This window comes from Phacochoerus africanus, chromosome 7 (genome assembly GCF_016906955.1).
Source record: "Phacochoerus africanus isolate WHEZ1 chromosome 7, ROS_Pafr_v1, whole genome shotgun sequence".
In the NCBI taxonomy this organism is placed as follows: domain Eukaryota; kingdom Metazoa; phylum Chordata; class Mammalia; order Artiodactyla; family Suidae; genus Phacochoerus; species Phacochoerus africanus.
This window is the reverse complement of record NC_062550.1, coordinates 19,147,763-19,175,004: the sequence shown is the minus strand read 5'-3', so window position 1 is coordinate 19,175,004 and position 27,242 is coordinate 19,147,763. Positions and strand designations below refer to the sequence as shown.

At 49.2% G+C, this 27,242-nt stretch overlaps 1 protein-coding gene across 2 annotated transcripts; it reads left to right on the top strand.

Moving 5' to 3' along the window:
• The first annotated feature begins 108 nt into the window (after positions 1 to 108).
• Positions 109 to 26,574, top strand: CELA1 (chymotrypsin like elastase 1). 2 transcript variants are annotated; one of them, XM_047786655.1, is made up of 8 exons: positions 109 to 259; positions 5,991 to 6,073; positions 7,843 to 7,943; positions 10,246 to 10,371; positions 12,340 to 12,476; positions 14,466 to 14,611; positions 24,956 to 25,105; positions 26,420 to 26,574. In XM_047786655.1, exons 1-8 carry the CDS (start codon positions 241 to 243, stop codon positions 26,435 to 26,437), a joined length of 780 nt encoding a protein of 259 aa, XP_047642611.1. In that variant the 5' UTR covers positions 109 to 240; the 3' UTR covers positions 26,438 to 26,574. The 2 variants fall into 2 exon arrangements, with proteins under 2 accessions (XP_047642611.1, XP_047642610.1); XM_047786654.1 differs by lacking the exon at positions 109 to 259 and adding an exon at positions 4,787 to 5,283.
• Positions 26,575 to 27,242: the final 668 nt, after the last annotated feature.

The window sequence follows — 27,242 nt, the reverse complement described above, 5'->3', positions numbered from 1 at the left end:
TCCTCCTCCCCTCATCGTCTCTTAGCTGATCAGCTGATTCAACCTGTGGAGAATCACACACATCTGAAAAGTTCAGTCACAGCCACTGTGTCTGGGCTCCCCACATCCTCTGGTCCCCAAGCTGGCCAGCAGACTCTGTCAAGCAGGGGTAGACATGAGGCCATAGATGCCTCTTCCGCCACGGAACATACCCTTTAGCCGCGAAAACAGAAATGTTAGCAAGTCGTGCCAGGCCTGGAGATGGTCAGAGATGTGCGAGGTGAGTGAGAACCGTTCCTTCCATTTAGAGAACTAGGGGAGCCTCACAAAGATGGCGGCCTTCCACCCGAGACCTCAAAGGATGGGTCCTCAGATGGGAAGAGCTCAGGAAGCAAAGCTGTGGGTGTGAGAAAAGTCACAGGGGACAAAGGTACAAGGGGAGGCGGGGAACCAGGAGACCTCAGGGTGAGGGTGCAGTGGTTGTAGAAACTGCACGATCAGGACCACGCTCTGGCTGCCATGGGCCCTAGGCCCTTGTGCCTTCATTAAAATAATATTAAGTAGGAGTTCCCACTGTGGCTCAGCAGGGTAAGAACCTAACTAGTACCCATGAGGATACAGGTTCAATTCCTGGCCTCACTCAGTGGGCTAAGGATCTGGTGTTGCCGTGAGCTCTGGTGTAGGTCGCAGATGTGGCTTGGATCCCGTGTTGCTGTGACTGTGGTATAGGCCAGCAGCTAGAGCTCTAATTCGCCCCCTAGCCCGGGAACTTCCATTGGCTGCAGGTGCAGCCCTAAAACGCAAAAAAATAAAAATAATATTAAGTAGTATGGTTTACCACTGCATGGTATGATGATGAATATAATCCCGGGCTGTTTGTATTCTGATTTTAAAAGAAACTGAAACATTTCTGTGAGCCTCGCGCACTGTACCTGCTCTGCTTACTGCGCGCGGGGGTTGGGGCCTGATTGAGAAGGCTTAGACGCCAGGCCAGGAAGTCCTGTAAGCCCTAGGAAGCCACTCTGCAATCTTAGCCTTACTCTTGGTTGCGTGAATTATCCAAACAGCTATCAGGCGTGGATTGTTTACTGTTTGTCCTAATATCCCTCACACTTTCTGTAGCATCGCCCAACAGTAATCTATCTCAGTCTTAGGATGTACGCTCAACCGAGGTGCCTGGTCGTTGTACTGAGTTTCCTCAAGCCGACCCAAGAGCATGGCCTCCCCAGGGGCAGTCAGCTAAGGGTGACCCACAGGGAGTGAGAGATGCTGCAGAGAGAGAAGACCATATGCCATGCATGCCTAGTGAGAAGGTCAGGTGTGGAGGTAAAGGGGAACTAGGAAAGAGGGGTGCTCCAGAAGAGGGAGAGGAGCTCCCATCATGGCTCAGTGGTTAACGAATCCGACTAGGAACCATGAGGTTGCAGGTTCGATCCCTGGACTTGCTCAGGGGGTTAAGGATCCAGCATTGCCGAGAGCTGTGGTGTAGGTCACAGACGTGGCTCAGATCCCGATTTGCTGTGGCTGTGACCAAGGCTGGTGGCTACAGCTCTGATTCAGCCTCTAGCCTGAGAACCTCCATATGCCTCAGGAGCAGCCCTAGAAAAGGCAAAAAGACAAAAAAAAAAAGAAGAAGAAGAAGAAGAAGAGGGAGAGGGCACTGCCAGGGAGGAGGGAGGGCTCAGGAAACCATGGGCTCCCCTGAGCGGAGGCTGGCCTTGCCTCACCTGGCATCTGCACTATAAAATGCACCCTTCTCACCATTCTCAGGGCTCACCTAAAACCTTAAATCCTCCTTAAAATCTTGGAGTTCCCGTCGTGGTGCGACAGAAGTGAATCTGACTAGGAAGCATGAAGTTGCAGGTTCAATCCCTGGCCTCACTCAATGGGTTAAGGATCTGGTGTTGCTGTGAGCTATGGTGTAGGTCACAGGCAGGGCTCGGATCCCCCTGTTGCTGGGGCTGTGGTGTAGGCCGGCAGCTGTAGCTCCAATTCGACCCCTAGCCTGGGAACCTCCATATGCTTTGGGTGTGGCCCTAAAAAGACAAAAAAAAAAAAAAAGAAAGAAAAAAGAAAAGCTTGATGGTAGCCCGCCCCGTGCTAATGTCTCCTGGCTCCAGGGACCTCTCACCTTAGCACTGAATGGCTGGTCCACCTGGGAATCTGTTTCCCACTTGAAGAGTATAGGTACCATTGTCAAAACTAGACAAATGTCCCAGAAAAGATTCTCTACTTTTCCTTTTCCTTTTTTTTTTTTTTTTTTTTTTTTGCCACACCCTCAGCATGCAGAATTTCCAGGCCAGGAATCAAACCCTCACCACAGCAGTAACAAGAGCTGCAGCAGTGATGCCAGGTCCTTAACCCACTAAGCCACAAGGGAACTCCTCCACTTTTTTGTTTGTTTTTGTCTTTTAGGGCAAAACCTATAGCATATGGAGGTTCCCAGGCTAGGAGTCCAGTTGGAACTTAGCTGCTGCCCTACACCACAGCCACAGCAACACGGAATCCCAGCTGCATCTGCAACCTACACCACAGCTCGTGGCAACGCTGGATTCTTAACCTGCTGAGCGAGGCCAGGGACTGAACCGGCATCCTCACGGTTGCTAGTCGGGTTCGCTAACTGCTGAGCCACGATGGGAGCTCCTCCTCCACTTATTTTTAATTACAAAAATAATGCTGTAGGAAAGTCAAATAACAGAAATAAAAAGTGAAAGTCATCCTCACGAGGCTCCCAAACCTATCGGTTCTTTCTCCAAAAGTCATAACTTCTAGAGAAGTAGTAATTTCTAGGTATAAACCTTCCATACCCCTTTTCTATGAATATGCAAATATACATATTCACACAGTACCGTATTGTTTGAAATGTATATCTTCATTTAATACCAAGGACATCTTTTCACATCAGGTCAAAGTCTAACTCATTATTTTAATTATTTATTTATTTTTGGCCACCCCGTGGCATATGGAGCTCCAGAGCCAGGCATCAGATTCCAGCCACAGCTGCTGGCTAAGCCACAGCTGTGGCAACGATGGATTTTTTTTTTTTTTTGTCTTTTTGCTATTTCTTGGGCCGCTCCCGCGGCATATGGAGGTTCCCAGGCTGGGGGTCGAATCGGAGCTGTAGCCACCGGCCTACACCAGAGCCACAGCAACGCGGGATCCGAGCCACATCTGCAACCTACACCACAGCTCATGGCAACGCTGGATCGTTAACCCACTGAGCAAGGGCAGGGACCGAACCCGCAACCTCATGGTTCCTAGTCGGATTCGTTAACCACTGCGCCACGACGGGAACTCCCAACGATGGATTCTTAACCCACTGTGCCAGGCCAGGGATCGAACCTGCAGCCCAGCGCTCCCAAGCCACTGCCCAACCCGTCGTGCCACAGCAGGAGCTCCTATAACTCATTCTTTTTAAAAACTGGATAGCATTCCTTAATACGATTAAATGCAATTTTTCTAACCTTCCTCTTTGGATGAATACATAGGTTTTGCCCAGTTTTGTGACAAGACAAAGTTTGGTGACAAACTGTACTAGAATCCACATTCCTCATTATTTTTGCGCCTGTGTCTACTCCAAAGGGGTGAATTCCTAGAACTAGCATCACTTAGAACAACTGCAGTGACTCAAAATGAAAGCCAAAGCCCCCCTCTACGCCTCACCCCAAGAGTCAGGATGAAAAGAGTCTGACCAGCTGGGAGATGAGGCTGGGCGCGTGGATCAGGCAACAGCATGAGGGCGTTAAGAGACGGATCTGACACTGACCCTGCCCTCAAGGGCTCTTTGGAGCCTGTGATGCGGAGGCGTAACCTTTAGGAGGTCCTCAAGCCTCCGCTTGGACTGTTCATCCCGGGGCTGTCTCTCCACTCTCCGGAGGAGGCCGGGAGGCAGGAGGAGGTGACAAAGGAAGCGCAGCCTCTCCCCCAGGTCTCCTCGGTGTTGGAATGCGGGGCTTGGGCTGGAGAGGGAGCGCCCCAGGGCACCTGAGCATTTTAGGGCAATTCCCCCCAACAGCTCAAGGACCTGAAATGTGCATGCAGCACTCCTTCCTCAGCCTTTTTCAGGCCTCTCCCACACCTGAGGGCAAGGAAACTTGAATTCTGGAATGTCTAGGCAACAAAAGTCCCCAGGTGGACAGGCGGACCCTCCTGCCTCCCCTTAGGCTTCTCAGCTTCCCTGGGCCTTAATCACAGCTTCACCCACAGTCCTCCGCTCAGGGACCTGGAACCCAGAGTCCTCCACCCACCTCCAGGCCCAGGGCACCTCCCTCCTGGCTCCCTTCCTGACTGATGGGCAGGACACATCTGCTCCTCGAGCCCCTCCCCCTCTGCCCTCCACCCCCATAGCCGCAGACTAGCTCCCTATCCTGAAGGCCCCCTCTACTCACCTGCCCAACACACTGCTTCTTTGGGAGCTCTCTCTCTCTCTTCTTTTTGCTCTCCTGGGAATCTCCCCAGACCTGTTTCCTAGCACCCCTCGCCATCAGAATTCCCTCCACTGCATCTACTTTGCTTTTGTCTCCCTGCATTTACACCTCTGTCTGCTTTGTTGGGGTTTTTCGGGTTTGGGTTTTTGTTTGTTAGTTTGTTTTGTCTTTTAGGGCCACACCCTGGGCATATGGAAGTTCCCAGGCTAGGGGTCACAGCGGAGCTGCAGCTGCCGGCCTACACCACAGCCACCGCAGCACTGCATCCGAGCTGCATCTGCAACCTACACCACAGCTTGCAGCACCCCTGGATCCTTTAACCCACAGGGCGAGGCCAGGGATCGAACCCGCATCCTCATAGATACTAGTCGGATTCTTAACCCTCGGAACCACAGTGGGAACTCCTCGGTCTGCCTCTCGTTGACCACTCTTCCCTCCAGCCTGCCTTGCCTCCACCTCCGGGTGCACAGGGTGGGTCTCTGCACTTACAGGACCCCTGAAGACAGTGAGGCCATGAGGGCTAGGCGGGGAGCAACGGGAGGGAAAAGCCAGGCCTGGTTCTCCATCTTATTTCCAAATAAGAGTTTGTTGGATGCTTTTCAACTGAGAGCAGATGATTAATTCAGACCCAACATTGTTCTGTCTTTGAACATAGATAAATTAGTTTACTGGAAAAGCAATCTTTTCATTTGCGTTTCCATGTCACCTGTGATTTTCCCTGCCTTCCACCCGCAGCCCTGCCAGTTGGCAGGAAGACGGTCAGCAAAGCTGCTGATAAGAGGAGTATAAAGAGGGCTTGGTCTATGGCAGGGGGCAGTGGTCTTCTCAGCTAGCAACATGCTGCGCTTGCTGGTAGTGGCCTCCCTGGTCCTTTATGGTAAGTGGGCCATCCGGCTGCGTTCCAGAGGGAGGGGGACCAAGCGGGAGGGTGGGAAAGCTCTCCCTAAGCCCAGGAGGCCTGCCCACCATCCCAGGGCAAAAGCGAGACTCTGCCTGAGCATCTAGCAAAATCTTTACTTTCCTGGAGCCCATCACAGGAAAGGCAGGGACCTCTGGTTGACAGGAGAGAAGCCTCTTCGAGGGCCCTGGGCTTCCCCACCTCCCCCATTGACAGGAAGACATCTTCAGCTGGTGCCTGGCTGGCCTGTGCACTGTGGTGCCTGCCCCCTGGAGAATTCCGCACTGTGTGCACTGTGTGCGGGCTGGCAGGGCTGGCGGGGCTGGCGGGGCTGGCGGGGCTGGCGGGGCTGGGAGCGGGAGCGGGAGTGGAGAGGGAGTGAGGAGTCACCTCTGGCCAAGGGACGACCCTGAGCAAGGCTGAGACCACGAAGGGCCTCTGGAGCCTCAGCCCAGGGATGTGAGATGGGTCCTCCTAGCAGCCAGAGCTCTGGGGCCACATGGGGCAAGCGGCAGGCACTTCGACCTCCCCGCTTTCAAAAGGTGCTCAGAGAACTCACAGCTGGGCCCCTCGTTTGCTAGGGAGGAACTGCGGAGTTTGCAGACAAAGCACAACTGGCACCCGCCCTCCCACCCTGAGCTGACCCCACGCTTAGTCATCACTCACTTTTCTTCTATCCCACAAAGGACACAGCACCCAGGACTTTCCAGAAACCAACGCCCGGGTAGTTGGAGGGACCGAGGCCCCGAGGAATTCTTGGCCATCTCAGGTGGGTGTTCCTTCACGGCCCCAGACATCAATGAAATAAGCGTTGCCCATGCCCTGATATACATTGTAAGGTAGGTTTGTATATGTCCTTATCAACAGGAAGCTCTCCCGCTGCCTGGATTCTAGATTTTAAAGATGAATGGGACCAGGCTTAGGCATTTTTTTCTAAAGGCAAAAGGCTGGGAGGAGGGGATTTAAACACAAACCACGTTTACACGCCCAATGATACCACTTGTGCCACAAGAGCAACATTGTTTGGCAGACTCACACCTCAGACTCCTCACACTTACACACACACACACACACACACACTTACACACACACATGGCAGTCCAGTGTGTGCTACACATTTGAACATAGTCCTGCCCCCATGTTGCTCATTTGGCTGTTTAAAGAATTTCCACTTTTGGGAGTTGCCATAGTGGTGCAGCGGAAATGAATCCGACTAGGAACCATGAGGTTGCAGGTTCGATCCCTGGCCTCGCTCAGTGGGTTAAGGATCTGGCGTTGCCGTGAGCTGTGGTGTAGGTTGCAGATGTGGCTTGGATCTGGCATTGCTATGGCTGTGGTATAGGCTGGCAGCTACAGCTCTGATTAGACCCCTAGCCTGGGAACCTCCATATGTCTTGGGAGCGGCCCTAGAAAAGGCAAAAAGACAAAAAAAAAAATAAAATAAAATAGGGCAGCTAGGCTTTGATGTAAGCAATTTGAAACATGTAAAACTGGCAAACTAATGGTGAATAGCCACACTTTGAGAGGAATCATTGCAATTAGAGTTCAAGGGAGCTCCCGGTGGTCTAGCAGTTAAAGGATCTGGCATTGTCACTGCTGTGGCGCAGGTTTGATTCCTAGCCTGGCGACTTCTGCCTGCTGTGGGCAGGGTGAAAATTAAAGAAAATAATTTAATTCCATTTACAAAAGGGTGCGGCCCTTTTCTATTTTCAGGAATAGAGCTAGTGTGTGATATGAGAGGCTGAAGGAGAAGGCGTGAACTGAGAAAAATGAATACTCCAGTGGTGTTTCTAAGTGTCTGCTGAAGTGAGGGGACAGGGTGTATCCTGAAAACACTGGAGGGGGAGCTCCAGGGGCCTCAGCTTGTGGCTTAGGTGATGGAGCAATTCCCTGGCTACATTTCCTTCCCAAGAGGGAATGGAGGGAGAAGGACCTAGGTTCTTGGCCCTTTGTCACAACCTAGGGTAAGGATGCCAAACCCAGTGTATGCGTGCCCTTACCCCCCATCCTTGTACCCAGCAAACATCACCAACCACACAGCACTCTCTCCTGCTGCCCTCAGAGGCATCCCATGCCCCTCCCACCACCTCTCCAGGTAGCCACTACCAGCCAGTCAATGGCTACTGACAGGTCCCATGAATCCTATTCATATCTCTAGCCAAGACAGGATGTTCTGAGGGATGGCAAGAATTTCAGGAGGTAACATGTGGTTTGGGGCAAAGCCTTTTTTTTTTTTTGTCTTTTCTAGGGCCGCACCTGAGGCATATGGAGGTTCCCAGGCTAAGGGTCTAATCTTAGCTGTAGCTGCCAGCCTACATCACAGCCACAGCAACTCAGGATCCGAGTTGCATCTGCAACCTACACCACAGCTCATGGCAACGCCAAAATCCTTAACCCACTGAGCAAGGCCAGGGATCGAACCCGCAACCTCATAAGTCCTAGTCGAATTTGTTAACCACCGAGCCACAACGGGAATTCCTGGGGCAAAGCCTCTTAAGAAACACCAACTTATCCCTCTTAGCTTCTTTCCCCAACTAGATTTCCCTCCAGTACCAGTCTGGAAGTTCGTGGGCTCACACCTGTGGAGGGACCCTCATCAGGCAGAACTGGGTGATGACAGCCGCTCACTGCGTGGACAGGTGAGAAAAACAAAGACCAGCTTTTTTTTTTTTTTTTTTTGCCTTTTTGTCCTTTTTACGGCCGTACCTGTGGCATGTGGAGGTTCCCAGGCTGGGGGTCGAATCAGAGCCGTAGCCTCTGGCCTACACCACAGCCATAGCCACAGCAATGCCAGATCTGAGCCTCATCTGCAACCTACACCACAGCTCATGGCAATGCCGGGTCCTTAACCCATTGAGCAAGGCCAGGGATCGAACCCGCAACCTCATGTTTCCTAGTCGGATTCATTTCTGCTGCACCACGATGGAAACTCCAAAGACCAACTTTTCTGAAGCCAGAAGGGGAAGAGTCTGGAATATGTACCTTTGCCCATTCAGGGCAAGATTTAGGAGGTATTTTGGGGCCTGTGAGGAGGTAGCAGAATGGAATGAAAAGTGCAATCTATGGGTGATCCCGTTGTGGCTCAGCAGGTTAAAAACCTGACTAGTGTCCATGAGGATGTGGGTTTGATCCCTGGCCTTGCTCAGGGGCCAAAGAATCCAGCATTGGAGTTCCCTTTGTGGCTCAGTGGTTAACAAATCCGACTAGGAAACATGAGGTTGTGGGTTCGATCCCTGGCCTTGCTCAGTGGGTTAAGGATCTGGCGTTGCTGTGAGCTGTGGTGTAGGTTGCAGACATGGCTCGGATCCCGCATTGCTGTGGCTGTAGTGTAGGCCAACAGCTACAGCTCCGATTAGACCCCTAGCCTGGGAACCTCCATATGCCAAGGGTATGGCCCTAGAAAAGCCAAAAAATAAAAAATAAAAAAAGAATCCAGTGTTGCCGCAAGCTGCAGTGTAGATCCCAGATGAGGCTCAGATCCCATGTTGCTGTGGCTGTGGTGTAGGCTGGCAGCTGCAGCTCCAATTCAACGCCTAACCTGGGAATTTCCATATCCTGTAGGTGCAGCCCTAAAAAGAAAGAGAAAAAATGTACAAACTATGGCCTCAGGCAAGCTCAGGTTCAAATGTTGTCCCACCTTGTGGCTTTGTGAACTAGGATAACTTACTTAGCTCTCATTCTCTTATCTCTAAAATGGGGTAATAATACCTACTTTGTAACATTATTATGAGGAGTGAATAGGTAAATATTTAAGTGTCTAATCAATACCTGTCTGGTAACTGTTTTTTCATATTTATCTTGAGCAATGGTTCTTAAATTTGAGCATATATCAGGATCACCTGGCGGGCACAGGTTTCTTGCCCCACCCAGTAGAGTTTCTGATACAGAGGCCCAGACTGAGTCCCAATAATCTGCATTTCTAACACGTTTCCAGGTTATGTTGATGCTGCTGGTCCAGGGACCCTGCTTTAAGAGCCTCTGGCTTGGGGTTCCCGTCGTGGCTCAGCAGAAACGAAGCATCCATGAGGATGCAGGTTTGATCCCTGGCCTCGCTCAGTGGATTAAGGATCTGGCATTGCCATGAGCTGTGGTGTAAATTACAGATGCAGCTCCAATTCGACCCCTAGCCTGGGAACTTCCATATGCTGCAGGTGCGGGCCTAAAAAGACAAAAAAAAAAAAAAAAAAACCACCATCTGGCTCAACAGGATCTGTGGTGCCCCTGCAGCGCTGGGATGCAGGTTCAATTCTGGCCAGCACAGTGGGTTAAGAGCTACGCTGTGGCTCAGATCTGATCCCTGGCTCAGGAACTCCATATGCCACCAGGCAAACAAAGAACCACTGGTCCAGAAGTTGCAGGTCCCTCAAACCCTCCCTGGGCTGAGAGCCATTGTTTCATTTAAGCTCACCACACCTCTCCCCGGTTGTGAGGTATTCAGCCTCTGATGTGTAGCTTAGTAGACCAGGGAAATGAAGCTGATGGAGTTTTTGTCACTTCCACACATTAGCCAATTGGAGATGAGAGGGCTGGTTCCTTCCTCCTCTTCCAGGGTCTTCCGTCCTTCTTCTGCCTGGGCCAGATAAGATGGGTTTCTGTCCTAAAGATAAGGTGTAAGATGGCTTTCCAACTTTTTTTGCTTCTTTTTTTAGGGCCGCATGAGCAGCATATGGAAGTTCCCAGGCTAGGGGTCGAATCAGAGCTACAGCTGCCGGCCTACACCAAAGCCACAGCAACACACGATCCAAGCCACATCTTCGACCTATACCACAGCTCATGGCAATGCCAGATCCCTGATCCACTGAGCAAGATTAGGGATCCAACCCGCATCCTCATGGATACTAGTTGGATTTGTTTCCACTGTGCCACAATGGGAACTCCCCCCAACTTTTCTTGAAAGGGGGCAAGAGAAGGATGACTCAGGGCTTCCCTCTCTCCCTCCAGACAGTTGACCTTCCGTGTGGTGGTTGGAGAGCACAACCTGAACCAGAACGATGGCACCGAGCAGTACGTGGGGGTGCAGAAGATCGTGGTGCATCCCTACTGGAACAGAAACAACGTGGCTGCAGGGTAGGCAGGGCTGGCTTGGGGCTGGGAGGCGGGGGGCTGACCGGCCGGCCGGCCGGCCGGCCTCGGGGTCTTGGCTTCCCTCACATCCATCCAGGAGCACTTTGAGAATTAAGACATGGGAGCACTTTGAGAATGTTTGACTGTCTGGGGGATTTGTATGATCTAGGCTGGTCTGCATGCTTGGACCCCCAGAAGCTCCTTCTCTGCAGAGTTTAATGTTCCTGGCTCTATTGTTAGTCACTATCCATTTGTTGGAATAGACTCCATCAGCAAAAGTAGATTTCTTTTTCAAAAATTTATTTGATTGAAGTATAGTTGATATACAATGTTGTGTCAATTTCTACTTACAGCAAACTCATTCAGCTATATGTGTGTGTGTGTGTGTGTGTGTGTATTCCTTTTGTAATTCTTTTGTATTATGGTTTATTACAGAATATTGCATATAGTTACCTGTGCTATACAGTAGGACTTTGTTTATTAAAAGTAGATTTCTTGGGCATTCCATTGTGGCTCAGTGGTTAATGAACCTGACTATTGTCCATAAGGACGTGGGTTTGATCCCTGGTCTCCCTCAGTGGGTCAAGGATCCAGTGTGGCAGTGAGCTGTGGTGTAGGCTGGCAGCTGCAGCTCCGATTAGACCCCTAGCCTGGGAACCTCCACATGCCTGGGGTGTGGCTCTAAAAAGACAAAAAAAAAAAAGTTGATTTCTTAAAGTGAATCTTACAATGAAAAAACCCCACAAGACTGAGCTGGAAACTTTTGGAAAGGAGTTAAAATAGTGGCCAAGGAGTTCCCATTATGGCTCAGTGCTTTAAGAACCCTACTAGTATCCATGAGGATGCAAGTTCAGTCCCTGGCCTTTCTCAGTGGGTTAAGAATCCTGCAAGCTGCAAGGATCCCACAAGCTGCAAACTGCAGCATAGATCATAGACCCAGCTCCGATCCCATGTTGCTGTGGCTGTGGCTGTAGCTAGGCCAGCAACTGCAGGTCCAATTCAGACCCTAGCCCAGGAAATTCCATATGCGACATGTGCAGCCATAAAATTTTTTTTTAATTAAAAAAAAAATAGGGAGTTCCCGTCGCGGCGCAGTGGTTCACGAATCCGACTAGGAACCATGAGGTTGCGGGTTCGGTCTCTGCCCTTGCGCAGTGGGTTAATGATCCAGCGTTGCTGTGAGCTGTGGTGTAGGTTGCAGACGCGGCTCGGATCCTGCATTGCTGTGGCTGTAGTGTAGGCCGACAGCTATAGCTCCGATTAGACTTCTAGCCTGGGAACCTCCATATGCCGAGGGAGCGGCCCAAAGAAATAGCAGAAAGACAGGAAAAAAAAAAAAAAATAGGAGTTCCCATTGTGGCACAGTGGAAACGAATCTGACTAGGATCCCTGGCCTCGCTCTTTGGGTTAAGGATCCAGCGTTGCCGAGAGCGGTGGTGTAGGTCACATATGCAGCTCGGATCCTGCATTGCTGTGGCTGTGGCTGGCAGCTGCAGCTGCAATTCGCCCCCTAGCCTGGGAACTTCCCTAAGCCTTGGGTGCCGCCCAAAAAGCAAAAAATAAATTTAAAATAAAATAAAATAAAATGGTGGCCAATTCTGTCGGGTGGGGGTGGGGTGGGGATGAATTCAAGTAATCGGGATATTTCTACAGAACATTTTCACATCTATCTCCTTTGGGAGCTTCTCCCTGCTACCTGGATCACAGCTCTCTGCTCCACTCCCCTGGGCTGCAGACCAGCGCTCAGCTACAATGCCAAGCTCTTACCAGCAGATGCTGCTGTGAAACGCAGAATGTCCTACAATCCACATGTGTAATTCCTCGCTTTGAGGCTTAGCAGCGAGTCGGTTCCCTGGGTCTTCAAAGTCACCCGTTTCCAATTCCAAGGACCCAAGGCTAAGGGAGGGCCTGTCCGTGCCCTGACCTGAAAGCCTGATCCCCAGAGTGAGCGGTCTGCTTTCCCCCCCACAGCTATGACATCGCCCTGCTGCGCCTGGCCCAGAGTGTAACCCTCAACAGCTACGTCCAGCTGGGTGTTCTGCCAAGGGCGGGGACCATCCTGGCTAACAACAGTCCCTGCTACATCACAGGCTGGGGCCTGACCAGGAGTAAGTTGCCTACATTGGCCCCATCCACCCCATGGATGTCGGTGGGGTAGCTGAGCTCCTCGGGTACTTTTTCTGTGGTCCTTAGTGTTCAGTGCCAAAGTCGGAAATCAGAGATGAAATAACTGGAGCATGAAATCCAGCTAAGAGCAAGCCAGGGAATTGCCAATCTGAGATCCACAGACTCATAACTAAAAAGAAAAACCTTACCTTAGAGAATATTTTGTACCAGCCTCTCATTTTATACATAAGGAAACTAAGGCCCAAAGAAATTAAAGAGCTTGGGAGTTCCTGTTGTAGTGCAGTGGAAACGAATCTGACTGGTATCCATGAGAACTCAGGTTCGATCTCTGGTCTCAATCAGTGAGTTAAGGATCCGGTGTTGCCATGAGCTGTGGTGTAGGTCACAGATGTGGCTCAGATCCCACGTTGCTGTGGCTGTGATGTAGGCTGGCAGCTGCAGCTCTGATTTGTTCGACCCGTAGCCTGGGAACTTCCATATGCTGAGGCTGCAGCCTTAAAGCAAAAAAAGAAAAGATAAAGAAAAAAAGAAATTAAAGAACTTGATCAAGATCATATGACCAGTTAATGACTAGTTAGCCGGAACCAGAACGCAGGCATCCTGGCTCCCACCTTGGTGGGCATTACAGCATCATGCTACCTCCATAGACAGTCGCTGGGCTGGGGGGTGGAGTGAGAGAGCCAGGGGTGGCTGCAGGTCCAGAAGAGTCAAGGCAGAGGAGGCCTCAGCCCTCTTCTGGTCAATCATGGGGAGATTTCTGGAAGGGAGAGTCATTACAGGACGTGGAAAGATGCGAGAGCCTGTGAGCAGAGATGGTTCACAAGGGCAGTGACAGCAGGCCTGACACAGCAGGATGTGAGCTCTGGAGAACGCAAGGCCTTGCTGTGAGCAGCCAGTCTCCTGGGAAAACCCAGGGCTGAGAGAGAGACACGCTTCTAACCCAGCTCTGCTCTCAGTTCACTTAATGTCACTGTGGTTCAATTTCCTGATCTATATACAACATGAAAGTGTTGTTGGAAGGACCCAAAGAAATAATTTATGTGCGAACCCTTTGAAAAGTCAAAAAAGCCAGATAAAGAGCGCTGCAGCCAGCTCTTAAGAAACCAAAACAAGGACTTCCCATCGTGGCTCAGTGGTAATGAATCTGACCAGTATCCACGAGGACTCAGGTTCGATCCCTGGCCTTGCTCAGTGGGTTAAGGATCCGGCATGGCCATGAGCTGTGGTGTAGGTCACAGACATGCTGCTGTGGCTGTGGTGTAGACCAGCAGCCACAACTCTGATTCGACCCCTAGCCTGGGAATTTCCATATGCTGTGGGTACAGCCTTGAAAAGACAAAAAAAGAAAGAAAGAAATGAAACAAGGGTACCCAGTCCTAGTTCTGCTTCAGGGGGTTTATAGTGTAAGGAAGAAGCAGGACAGACAGTAAGTTATCAACAAATAAGACCATTCTAGGAATTCCCATCTTGGCACAGCAGAAACAAATCTGACTAGGAACCACGAGGTTGTGGGTTCGATCCCTGGCCTTGCTCAGTGAGTAAAGGATCTGGCGTTGCGGTGAGCTGTGGTGTGCATCACAGATTCAGCTTGGATCCCGTGTCGCTATGGCTCTGGTGTAGGCCAGCAGCTGTAGCTCTGATTCGACCCCTAGCCTGGGAACCTCCATATGCCTTGGGTGTGGCCCTAAAAAAGCAAAAAACAAAAACAAAAAAAACCCCATTCTAGATACTTAACTAAGTATCCATGAGTTTAAAAGAAAAGCAGGAGGAGGTGGTTTGGAGTGTGGGAAAGCTGGTCAAGGATGACCCCCGGAAGGAAGGGGCCTCTAGCTTCCATGTAAAGAGAGGAAAGAGGCGAATGGAAGACGCGGGCAGAGCAAAGGGGCTGCCCTGACGTCAGCTGTCGTCAGAGCTTGGGAAGGTCTGGTTGGCCTCCGGGGCTGACGTCCAATGCCGTCTGTCCTGTTCAGCCAATGGGCAGCTGGCCCAGACCCTGCAGCAGGCTTACCTGCCCATCGTGGACTACGCCACCTGCTCCAGCTCCTCGTACTGGGGCTCCACCGTGAAGAACAGCATGGTGTGCGCCGGAGGGGACGGAGTTCGCTCTGGATGTCAGGTAACCCCGGGCGGGGCGTGGGCAGCATCTCACGCAGGCCCCTCCCCTCGCTGCCCCCCACCCCCACCCTTCCTCACCTTCCTTCCTGCACCTACTCCCACCTCTACATCCAGACTCAACTTTCTAGGCTGGCATCTGAATGACAGTGATTCTGTCATTCTGTAAACATCGACGTATGATATGATTCCTAGTACGTCGATGTTTACAGAATCTCAGAGTTGAAAGGAACCTTACATTCAGCGTGCCTGATGCCCTCACCTCAGAAGTGTGTATGTGGCCCCACATTGGTGTGTTGGTGTATGTGTGTGTTCTTTAGAAATTGTTTGTGACCTAGAGTTGTTATAGCCTCAGAGGACCTGGTGGTGGTGGTTGTAATGGTGTATAAGGCAGCTCCCCTCCCTAATTTTTCTCATAACTCCTCTGTCATGCCCTTTTGACCCAGTAGTATTTTTTTTTCTTTTGTCTTTTTAGGGCCACACCCGAGGCATATGGAGGTTCCCAGGCTAGGGGTCTAATCAGAGCTACAGCTGCTGGCCTACACCAGAGCCACAGCAACGCCAGATTGGAGCCACATCTTTGACCTACACCACAGCTCACGGCAACACCAGATCCTTAACCCACTGAGTGAGGCCAAGGATTGAACCCGCAACCTCATGGTTCCCAGTTGGATTTGTTTCTGCTGCACCATGATGGGAACTCCTGACCCAGCAGTATTGATAGCAGTGTGTAAACAGGTGAATATGGTAGGGGAAAGTGCACTGAATAGTTTTATGATAATAATCATAATATATATATAGTATATAGTATATATAGTATAGTATATATAGAAGATGATTCTAATTGTCTACTTGTTTACTTATTTTTTTGATCACACCGACCACATGTGGAAGTTCCTGGGCCAGTGAGCAAATGCAAGCTGTGGCAGTGACAATGTTGGATCCTTTTTTCTTTCTTTCTTTTTTTTTTTTTTTTGTCTTTTTAGGGGCACACCCGCAGCATATGGAAGTTTCCAGGCTAGGGATCGAATCAGAGTCTTCACCCCAGCAACAGCAGCACAAACTACTCTACAGCTCTCGAAAATGCTGAATCCTTAACCCACTGAGCAAGGCCAGGGATCGAACTTGCATTCTCATGGGTACTAATCAGATTTGCTTTTGCTGAACCATGATGGGAACTCCCACAATGCTGGATCCTTAAACCACTGAACCAAGGGAACTTCCTCGTCTTCCCTCTAGATAAGATCAGTCAGCAATACAGCATCTGGAAGTTCCTGCTGTGACACAGTGGGTTAAGAATCAGACTGCAGCAGCTTGGGTTGCTGCAGAAGTATCAGTTCAATCCCTGGCCGGCACAGTGGGTTAAAGGATCTGGTGTTGCTACAGCTGGAGCATAGGTCACAGTTGCGGCCTGGATTCAATCCCTGGCATGGGAACTTCCATAGGCCGCCAGTGTGGCCATAAAAAAAAAAATTTTTTTTTAGCTCAGAAGAGTTTTTGTTAAAGCAATACATCATCTTACAGATTTCCTAATGCAGTTGGGCAAACATTCTGACAAACCATTCTTGATCATGGACTAAATGCCACGCACTGTGTTTGTGTTTATCTCTGTATCAAAGATATAACAGGTGCAAAGATAAATATAAACACAGTTTCTAGTGGAGGAATGGGAAGAGCAAACATTGTACAAAACATTGTAATACAATGTGGTTAAGTGTTATAATAAAGACATGCATAGGATGATAGGAGATTGCAAAAGATAGGCACTTATGCCTACCTGTTGGCGTCAGAAAAGACTTGTCTTCCCTGAGAGAGGGAGTCTGTAGAGAGTCCCGAAGCTTAAATAGGACAAAGCCAGGCAAAAAGGGGAAAGATATTCAGAGAGAGGAAACTTGAAGAAAGGCATGGGCCCAGAACCTAGGACACAGAGAGAATTAGAGGCCTTCCCTACAGCTAGAGGAGGGGTCAGGGCTCACAGCCTCTGAACCCAACTTGCTGTCTGTTCTCGTATGACCCAAGAGCTCAGAATGGTTTTTACTTTTTTTTAATGGTTGCAGGAAAAGAAATTAAGAAAGTTATAATATGCTGTGATACATGAACGATATAAAATGTCCACGTTCATTTTAAAAGCATTCTTGGTGTTCCTACTGTGGCACCATGGAATCAGCAGCGTCTTGGGAGTGCTGGGACCCCAGTTCAATCCCCAGCTGGCAGAGTGGATTAAGGATCCAGTGTTGCCACAGCTGCAACTTAGGTCGCAACTGTGGCTTGGATCTGATCCCTGGCCGGGGAACTCCATATGCCCTGGAGGGGCTGAAAAGGAAAAAACAAAAAAACAAAAAACAAAAAACACCATTATTGAAGGGAGTTTCCTGGTAGTCTAGCAGTTAGGACACAGGCACCCCTGTGGCTCTGGTCTGGGAACCGAGATCCCGTATCAAGCAGCTGCACACTGGCAGCCAAAAAAAAAAAAAAAAAAAAGTATTATTTGAACACAGCCACACTGTTCATTACATATTGTTTGTGGCTGCTGTCACAGAGTTGAACAGCTCCAAGACAGACTGTATGGCTTACCAAGCCTATGATATTTGCTCTTTGGAGTTCCCGTCGTGGCTCAATGGTTAACAAATCTGACTGGGAACAATGAGGTTGCGGGTTCGATCCCTGGCCTTGCTCAGTGCTTTAAGGACCCAGCGTTGCCGTGAGCTGTGGTGGAGGTCGCAGAGGCGGCTCAGATCCCTTGTTGCTATGGCTCTGGCGTAGGCCGGTGGCTACAGCTCCAATTAGACTCCTAGCCTGGGAACTTTCATATGCCGTGGGAGCGACCTTAGAAAAGGCAAAAAGACAAAAAAAAAAAAAAAGATATTTGCTCTTTGGCCCTTTATAGAAAAAGTTTGCTAACCTCTGGCTTAGAACATAAGCTCTTACCACACTAGGGAAGGGCAGGAGATGACACCAGAAGCAGGTAGGAGCCATGTGATGTAGGCCTTCAGATGTCATGCTTGAGGACAGGAACTTTATCTTAGGCACTGGGAAACCCTTGAAGAGTCTTAAGTAGGAGAACAGCAGCTCTGATTTGCCTTTTCGAAGCATACTCTGGGAGTTCCCTTCATGGCTCAGTGGTTAATGACCCCAACTAGGATCCATGAGGATGCGGGTTCCATCCCTGGCCTCCTCAGTGGGTTAAGGATCCAGCGTTGCTGTGACCTGTGGTGTAGGTCAAAGAGGTGACTCAGATCCCAAATTGCTGTGGCTGTGATGTAGGCCAGCAGCTATAGCTCCAATTAGACCCCTAGCCTGGGAACTTCCATATGCTGTGGGTGTGGCCCTGAAAAGAAAAAAAAAAAAAGCACCCTCTGATGACAAGCATGTTTTTGAAGATGGCAGAATTAGCAGAGATACTGCTTAGGAGACTATTGCAATTATCTAGGCAAGAAATTTGGGGACCTGGAGTTCCCATCGTGGCGCAGTAGAAACCAATTGACTAGGAACCATGAGGTTGCGGGTTCGATCCCTGGCCTCACTCAGTGGGTCAAGAATCTGGCGTTGCCATGAGCTGTGGTGTAGGTCGCAGATGCGGCTCGGATCCTGCATTGCTGTGGCTGTGGTGTAGGCTGGCAGCAACAGCGCCGATTGGACCCCTAGCCTGGGAACCTCCATCTGCTGCAGGTGTGGCCCTAAAAGGACAGAAGAGAAAAAGAAAAGAAAAGAAAAGAAATTTGGGGACCTGAATTAGGGCCATGGAGAGAAGGAAAAGAGGAGGACCAGGGATGACTTCCAGGCATCGGATTTAAGTGACTTGGGGTAGGGGTTTGCTGCCTCAAATGAGACAAGGTTTCTAGGATTTGGGGAGGGGAGGAAGAGGATGATTGGTCTGGCTCTGGAGAAGTAGAATCCGAGCTCCCAAAGGGACAGTCAGTTATAGTTAACTGGTAAGAGATTAGACAATGGCGAAAGTGGAACCTGGAGGAGAAAGCTGGGCCAGAGATCATCCTAGCAGGGAATGAGATCCCTAGAACTCCCCGCCGCCCCCTGCCACCTCCCTCAGGGAAACATGGTCAAATGAGGAAAAAACTGGTGAGTTGGACGAAGAAGTGTGATAACAAAAATATTTCAGTGCTTCAGGGATAGGTGCAGGGCAAAGGACTCATAACAATCTGAAAAAGAGGTAAGAGAAAAACATGGTAATGAGGGCTTTATGAAATCTCTAGAAAATACGGAGAGGTCATCGCATCGCATACAGTGCAGCCACCGTGGAGCCACAGTGGATGACTCAAAGTGGCTACTTTGGCAATTGGTGGGTCACTTGTCACTATGGCCGGAACAGTTTCAGTGGAGTGTGAGGGCTGAAGCTTGGATGAAGGGTAAGGAATGAAGAGGCAATAAGAAACAGAACAAGGGGAGTTCCCGTCGTGGCACAGTGCTTAATGAATCCGACTAGGAACCAGGAGGTTGTGTGTGGGTTCAATCCCTGGCCTCGCTCAGTGAGTTAAGGATCTGGAATTGCTGTGAGCTGTGGTGTAGGCCGCAGATGCAGCTCAGATCTGATGTTGCTGTGTCTATGGTATAGGCCAGCAGCTACAGCTCTGATTCACTCCCTGGCCTGGGAACCTCCATATGCCGCCCCCTCCCCCCAAAAAAGAGTATTGGATGAAAGAGAGGAGTTTTAAAAGTCTGGTAAATTTAAGGAGAGTGAAAGTCAAGGAAGGGGTGATTTTTTTTTTTTCCTCTATGCCCTTTCCCAAACCAGGGATGGAACCTGTGCCATACGCAGTCACCTGAGCCACTGACAACACTGGATCCTTAACCCACTGTTCCATGGGGGAACTCTGAGGGGTAGATCTTTTAAGAGGGAAGAAAATTGAGTGTGTTTCTAGGCAGAGAGGAAAGGATCCTGGATAACATATGATCCTAGAGGAGAAGGAAGAGATGAACCAAGAGAACAGCGGAGCTGGCTGTGAACACAAGAGGGACACAAAACTGTGTCTGGACATGAAAGAGTACAGGCTGGGGAGCTGGAAGTTGGTGGCTGTTCTGCCTATGGCTTCTGCTTACTCACGGACTAGCAATCAGATTGCTGAAAATGACGGGGCAAGGGTTGTATGAGTCTGGATTCATTAAGGTGAATGGGGGAAGGATTGGCCTCCAAGATGCTACTGATAGGCTGAGGTTGGTGGCCACGCAATAATCATTTGAGTTTATAATTCACTCCATTTTACTCAAAGACCTGATTGTAGGAGATGGATTAATCTGGAGTTGGGTTTTCATGCATTATTGGGTCATAAAGACAGGATAGCAGATCAAATGGAAGCTCAAAGGGAGGTAGAGGAGAAAGAGAAGCCAGCAGGAGCCTGTGGGCTGGCTGAAATAGTAGAATAGTAAAATATTAAAGGGTTTTTTTTTTGTTTTTTTTTAATGAGCATGTAGAACTCTGGAAGTGAGGTGAGCCACTCACCCCAGTTTTCCCAGGGCTTCCCCAGTGCAGACTGAAAAACAAAAACAAAAACACACAACCTAAAAGTTGAGAGTTATGGAGTTCCCGTCATGGCTCAGTGGTTAACGAATCCGACTAGGAACCATGAGGTTGTGGGTTCTGTCCCTGGCCTTGCTCAGTAGGTTAAGGATCCAGCATTGCCGTGAGCTGTGGTGTAGGTCGCAGACACGACTCAGATCCCGTGTTGCTGTGGCTGTGGTGTAGGCCGGCGGGTGCGGCCCTAGAAAAAGACAAAAAAAAAAGTTGAGAGTTATGGTTTGGGGGGCGGTGGTTGTTGTTTACGGCTGCGCCTGTGGCATATGGATGGACCCAGGGCCAGGGATCAAACCCGAGCCGCACCTGCAACCTATGCCACAGCTGTGGCAATGCTGGATCCTTAACCCACTGCTACACAGAGGGAACTCCAAACGAGTATTTTTCTTCTGGCTGCCATTCTAAATTGTCAATTCTCTGGAGCAATTGTGTCTTCAGGTCTCTTCCCACTGGAATTTCCCAAATACCGTGTCTTTATTTTCTGGGTTTTCAGGTTTCTGGGTCCCCAACCCCTTCTTCTCAGAGTGGATTCACTGATCCCCTCTCACTTCAGCCAGTCCCACTGAGCTCTTTTCCAGTTTTTCCTTCTACCCTAAAATCCTCAGCCACACCCTCCATCTCTATAAAGATGCCTTTGGTTCTTTTCAGGTCAATTAGCATAAGACCATAGTATTATATTCAATTACCTTCCATTCCTTTAGCTCAGGAATACTTTCAAATCCTATTAGAATTTGGGTGGGAGAGATTTAGGCAGTATTTGTTTTGTCTTGAATATAATAATCTAGAGTTCCCACTGTGGCTCAGCAGTAACTAACCCGACTAGTATCCATGAAGACTCGGGTTCGATCCCAGGCCTTGCTCAGTGGGTTAAGGATCTGGCGTTGCTGTGAGCTGTGGTGTAGGTCACAGATGCATCTTGGATCTGGTGTGGCTGTGGCTGTGGCTGTGGCATAGGCCGGCAGCTGCGGCTCCAATTTGACCTCTGGCCTGGAAACTTTCATATGCCGTGGGTTCCAACCTAGAAAGAAAAAAATATATAAATGAATATAATCATCTAAAGAAAACATCTTCTTTTCCTTAAACATGGTTGGGATGGGATACTGCCATTTCCTTTTAATTAATTAATTTATTTATGTATTTATTTTTGCTTTTAGGGCCACCCGCATGGCATATGGAAGTTCCCAGGCTAGGGGTTGAATCAGCTGTAGCCACTGGCCTACACCACAGCTCACAGCAACACCAGATCCTTGACCCACTGAGCGAGGCCTGTGTCCTCGTGGATGCTAGATTCATTTACACTGAGCCACAACGGGAACCCCCATTTCCTTTTTTTTGTGTGTGTGTGTCTTTTTGTCTTTTCTAGGGCCGCACCCGCGGCATATGGAGGTTCCCAGGCTAGGGATCTAACCAGAGCTGTAGCTGCCAGCCTACACCACAGCCACAGCAACACAGGATCCTCAACCCACTGAGTGAGGCCAGGGATTGAACCCGCAACCTCATGGTTCCTTAGTCGGATTCGTTAACCACTGCGCCACAACAGGAACTCCTCCCATTTCCTTTTTAAAAGAATTATCCCCACTTTGAACTTTGGGTCTCTTTCTCTAATTCTTTTCTTTAAGGTTTACTTTTTATTGAGGCTATGTATATTACATTTCTTAAGGTAGCAAAGAAACTTATGAGGCTTAGCAGTGGAACAGAACAGTCATCTAGTCCTTCTACCGTGGCCTGGAGTTCTCCCTCCCCAGAGGCAACCACTTTCAGCTCTTCAGCTGCTTCCTCTTGGTGTCTTTCAAAAGCGTATCCTTACATCACCCCTTAATTTTTCGGTTCGGGTGTGGAATCTCTCTTCCTTTTACGCACGTATACTTGCCCCCACCCCCCACAACCAGCATGAGCTTTTCTGACCCCCACCCAACCTCTCCAAATGATTTTGGTTAAATTAACATTTAGTATTTATTATGCTTATGAGAAATGCTGTTCACAACCAAACCGCTTGTATCCTAGGATTACTTTTCATTCCCTGAATAACTTTGTTTTCCCTGGAGTTAATAATTGTCTGTTTTCAATTTGAATAATATGCATTCGACTTATTGCTAGTTCAGTCCCAAACTCTCCACTAATTTGTGTGACCTATTTTATCTTCTCTTGACCTTAGGGTTCTGTGTCTTGGTATGGATCTATTTGTATTAATTGTGAAGGGCACTTAGTGGGTTGTTTTATTCTGTAGAGTCCAGATCATTGGTTTTTTTTTGGCCACCCCAAGGCATAGGGAGTTCCCAGCTGCAGCAACACTGGATCCTTAACCCGCTGTTCTGGGGCCAGATTGGAACCTATGTCCCAGTGCTGCAGAGATACCACAAATCCTGTCATTCCACAGCTGGAACTCCCAGACCTTTGCTTCTGAAAATGTTTATTTGTGGATAATTTCTCCCCCTCCATTTTTTTTTTTTTGTGTTGTTGTTGCTATTTCTTGGGCCGCTCCCTCAGCATATGGAGGTTCCCAGGCTAGGGGTTGAATCGGAGCTGTAGCCACCGGCCTACGCCAGAGCCACAGCAACGCGGGATCCGAGCCGCGTCTGCAACCTACACCACAGCTCACGGCAATGCCGGATCGTTAACCCACTGAGCAAGGGCAGGGACCGAACCCGCAACCTCATGGTTCCTAGTCGGATTCGTTAACCACTGCGCCACGACGGGAACTCCTTCCCCTCCATTTTTATTCTCTTTCTAGAATCCTTGCTATTCACACATTTACCTCCTAAACTGGCCCTCTTATTTTCTCTATTTTTTTCTACTTTATCTTCCAACCCTTTGGCCTTTCATTTCTACTATTATGTTCATAATTTCCAAAGGCTCCTTTTGTTTGCTGAATGCTCTATTTAATAACTTGCTCTTCTTGTATCATGGATGCAATATGAATCATAGTTTTGTCGCTTATATTCTTTTCCCTGCATAATGCAGGTTGCCTTCATTTTTTGTTTGTTTCTTCCTTTCTCTTTGATCTCTTTTATTGTTTATTCATTTTTTCTTTTTCGGCTGCCCCACGGCACGTGGAGTTCCCAGGCCAAGGATCAGATCTGAGCCACAATTGCAACCTAAGCCTCAGCTGTGGCAACCCACATGCCGGGCCGGGGATTGAACCTGCATCCCAATGCTACCAAGACACCACTGATCTCATTGCACCACAGCGGGAACACCTTAATCTTTTTTATATTGAAGCCTTTCTTCGAATGTTTGGTCATCCTTGACCATCTGCTCTTATTTCAGAGTGGGATGGTGAACAGCTGATAGGCAGCTCTGAGCCTTAGGTTGGGTTCATCTATAGTGAACGGCTTTGTCATTGCTCAGGCAGGCTAAGCCATTTCATTGGGGGTCTCTGATGCCTTCAGTTCTTCCCTCTTATGTTTTTGGGTTTTGTTTGTTCGTTTATGGCATCACCTGTAGCATATTGAAATCCCTGGGCCAGGGATGGAATCTGAGAGCCACAGCTGTGACCTGAGCCACTGGAGTCAGATTCTCTTTTTTTTTTTCCAGGGCCTCACCTGCAACATATGGAAGTTCCCAGGCTAGGGGTAGAATTGGAGCTGCAGCTTCCAGTCTACACCACAGCCACTGCCATGCGGGATCTGAGCTGCATCTGCAACCTACACTGCAGCTCACAGCAACACCAGATTGTTAACCCACTGAGCAGGGTCAGGGATTGAACCCACGTTCTCATGGATACCAGTCAGGTTCATTACTGCTGAACCACAGTGGGAACTCCTGTAGTCGGATTCTTAACCCACTGCACCACAGCAGGAACTCAGATCTTCTCTCTTGCCTCTTATGCTGCTCAGATTGTCCAGTGAAATATTTTCCAGTTTTATGTATAGAATCAGAACTGACATTTTGGGGAGTTCCTGTTGTGGCTCAGTGGTAACAACTCGACTAGTATCCATAAGGACGTGGTTTCAATCCCTGACCTTGCTCAGTGGGTTAAAGATCCAGTATTGCTGTGAGCTATGCTGTAGGTCGCAGACGCGGCTCAGATCCTGCATTGCTGTGGCTGTGGTATAGGCCAGCAGCTACAGCTCCGATTCGACCCCTAGCCTGGGAACTTCCATATGCCATGGGTGCAGCCCAAAAAAAGACAAAGAAATGACATTTGGGGAACTGAGCAGAGAAAGGAATGTCAAGAGCATATTCTGTAAACCTAGATTCCTCTGATTCTAAGCCTGTGAGCGCACAACCACTACCCCATACATCACTTTCTCTCCTCTTAACCCCAGTTTCGTTTTAACATCTGTTGACTACCTCCCCTGTGTCTAAATGCTAAGTCTAAATGCTGGGAATAAAGAAATCATTAGAGCAACCTACTACCCCCACCCCAGGTTCAATTTAAATCAGTAACAGCTATTGAGCTTAAGATGTTCAAACTAGCACTGTGGAGAGGAAAAATATCAGTAAGACATAGTTCCTGTCCCAAGAAGCTCATAGAGGAGTTCCCTGGTGGTGCGGTGGGTTAAGGATCTAGCATTGTCACCGCTGTGGCTCAAGTCTCTGCTGTGGAACAGGTTCAGTCCCTGGCCCTGGAACTGCCACATGTCACAGGCATGGCCAAAAAAACAAAAAAGAAAAGAAAAGAAGAATTATTATGGATATTTAGGAAGCAAGAAGAGATTCATTTTGATTGTGGGGATATGAAGGAAGTAGGAATCTGAATTGGAGCTTTAACACAATTCAGAATTTTATAAAGAGAGATTGCGCTGGGCAGGGTGTAAGCAGAAGCAAAGACTCAACAAAAGATCTGGAGTTTTAGGACTCTGCTTCTTCTCTCTGCAGGGTGATTCTGGGGGCCCCCTTCATTGCTTGGTGAATGGTCAGTATGCTGTCCACGGTGTAACCAGCTTCGTGTCCGGCCTGGGCTGTAATGTCACCAGGAAGCCCACAGTCTTCACCAGGGTCTCTGCTTACATCTCTTGGATAAACAACGTGAGTCCTCTCGAGTGATGGGTTGAAATAGGGTCACCTGGAGACCCGTGCACTGGCCAGGGTGGGAAGCAAAAGCTGGTCCAGGGTAGCCATCCTCTTCCTCACCACGTTCAAATGTTTACTTCTTTCTCGTCTCTCCATTGTGTGCTTTCTGTCGATGAGGCTGCCACCCTGAGTTCCCCCTCGTAACCACTAAGCAGGCTTCACCGTATTGTTTATGGAGAGTGGCAACAGCAGATCTGAAGCAGGCACACATCACTGCTGTCCAAGTCGAAGCCAAGGGGAAAATGGCTTCAGAAAGGCCTGCACACTCCTGGGCTGCACACTCCTGGGCAATAGAAAGGCACGAACATTCTCCCTACCGATTCTTTCCAAGGGCATCATAAGCATTTGCTCTCCCTTTCAAAGAGGTTTTACTACCTTAAACAATGCTTGAGGGTTCCACAAGATGCCACCTACAGGAGTTCCCGTCGTGGCTCAGTGGTTAACGAATCCGACTAGAAACCATGACGTTGCAGGTTCAATCCCTGGCCTTGCTCAGTGGGTTAAGGATCTGGCATTGCCGTGAGCTGTGGTGTAGGTTGCAGATGCGGCTCAGATCTGGCATGGCTGTGGCTGTGGCTGTGGTGGAGGCTGGAGGCTACGGCTCCAATTAGGCCCCTAGCCTGGGAATCTGCATATGCCATGGGTGCGGCCTTAGAAAGACCAAAAAAATTTAAAAAAAGATGCCACCTACACTGACCTGGGGGTAGAGCTTCGCAGCCACTCCACCTGTGCCCTCCAGCCTTTAGACACTTTCTGGAATTTTGTGGCGTGAACCTTGAGTCAAACCCTTTCAAGGTCTGCTCTTGCCACTAAGTCCTGAGTATGTGTCTATAATGTTGAATTGTCCTGATGCAGCTGAGAACTGCTTCCTGCCCCTACCTCTTCAACTCCCCATAAACCCAGTACAGGGCTGTACTCAACTGAGAGCCCCCAAGAGAAAAGAAAGGGGATGGCCAGAAGTTGCTGACCAGATATAATTGAGTTTTTAATCTTTTTTTTTTTTTTTGTCTTTTCTAGGGCTGCACCCGTGGCATATGGAGATTCCCAGGCTAGGGGTTGAATTGGAGCTGTAGCCACTGGCCTACACCAGAGCCACAGCAACGCAGGATCCGAGCCACATCTGTGGCCTACACCACAGCTCACGGCAACACCGGATCCTTAACCCACTGAGTGAGGCCAGGGATCGAACCTGCAACCTCATGGTTCTTAGATTTGTTAACCACTGAGCCACAATGGGAACTCCAAGGATATAACTGGTTTTTCCTTCAGGTCATTGCCAGCAACTGAACATTTTCCGGAGTCCAACGGCCTTCCCGAGGTGATTCTTAGATGCTCAGCAGGACTTGAGGCCACCAAAGAAATTACATTCTAAGAGACTATTGAGTCAGATACAAAAAAGCAAATAAAACCGAATATACATATCATCCTGTGTCTTTTTATTGGTAATTAATCTCTCGAGGGGAAATGCAGTTCTAGCCACCCAAGCTGGATTTCACATTTCTGGGCTGTTTCTTCTATTTGCTGCCACCTCTATCAGTTCACAAACTAAGCTGCGTAGGAGTGGTTTGACATTATCCTTTTTGGATGAAATTAGGATCTACCCATCCATTTGCCCGAATGCCCCTCCCCCAACGCATCTTTGCTATAATTCAAGGCCGTGTTTCTGGACTCTCCTAGGTAGACTGTGGGCTGGTCCTTCTTTTGTTTCTCCCTTCAGTGCCTAGAACAGTGCTCACCCCAAGGTTCTGGGTCATGGCAACTACAAGGGTACCTTTAAGATAGGAGCATAGGGGAGTTCCCATCGTGGCTCAGTGGTTAACAAATCCAACTAGGAACCATGAGGTTGTAGGTTCGATCCCTGCCCTTGCTCAGGGGGTTAAGGATCCGGCGTTGCCATGAGCTGTGGTGTAGGTCGCAGACAATGCAAGGATCCCGCGTTGCTGTGGCTCTGGCAAAGGCTGGCAGCAACAGCTCCGATTAAACCCTAGCCTGGGAATCTCCATATGCCGCGGGAGCGGCCCAAGAAATGGCAAAAAGGAGTATAGGATTAAGTGGTAGTTCAGATGCCAGCAGACAATGAACGTGACAAATT

Excerpts from the sequence above, each read along its gene's own strand:
- CELA1 (XM_047786654.1), top strand. The coding sequence starts at position 5,244 with ATGCTGCGCTTGCTGGTAGTGGCCTCCCTGGTCCTTTATG. Across the intron at positions 10,372-12,339 it reads AGAAACAACGTGGCTGCAGG|CTATGACATCGCCCTGCTGC; the intron begins GTAGGCAGGGCT and ends TCCCCCCCACAG. Across the intron at positions 14,612-24,955 it reads GAGTTCGCTCTGGATGTCAG|GGTGATTCTGGGGGCCCCCT; the intron begins GTAACCCCGGGC and ends TTCTCTCTGCAG.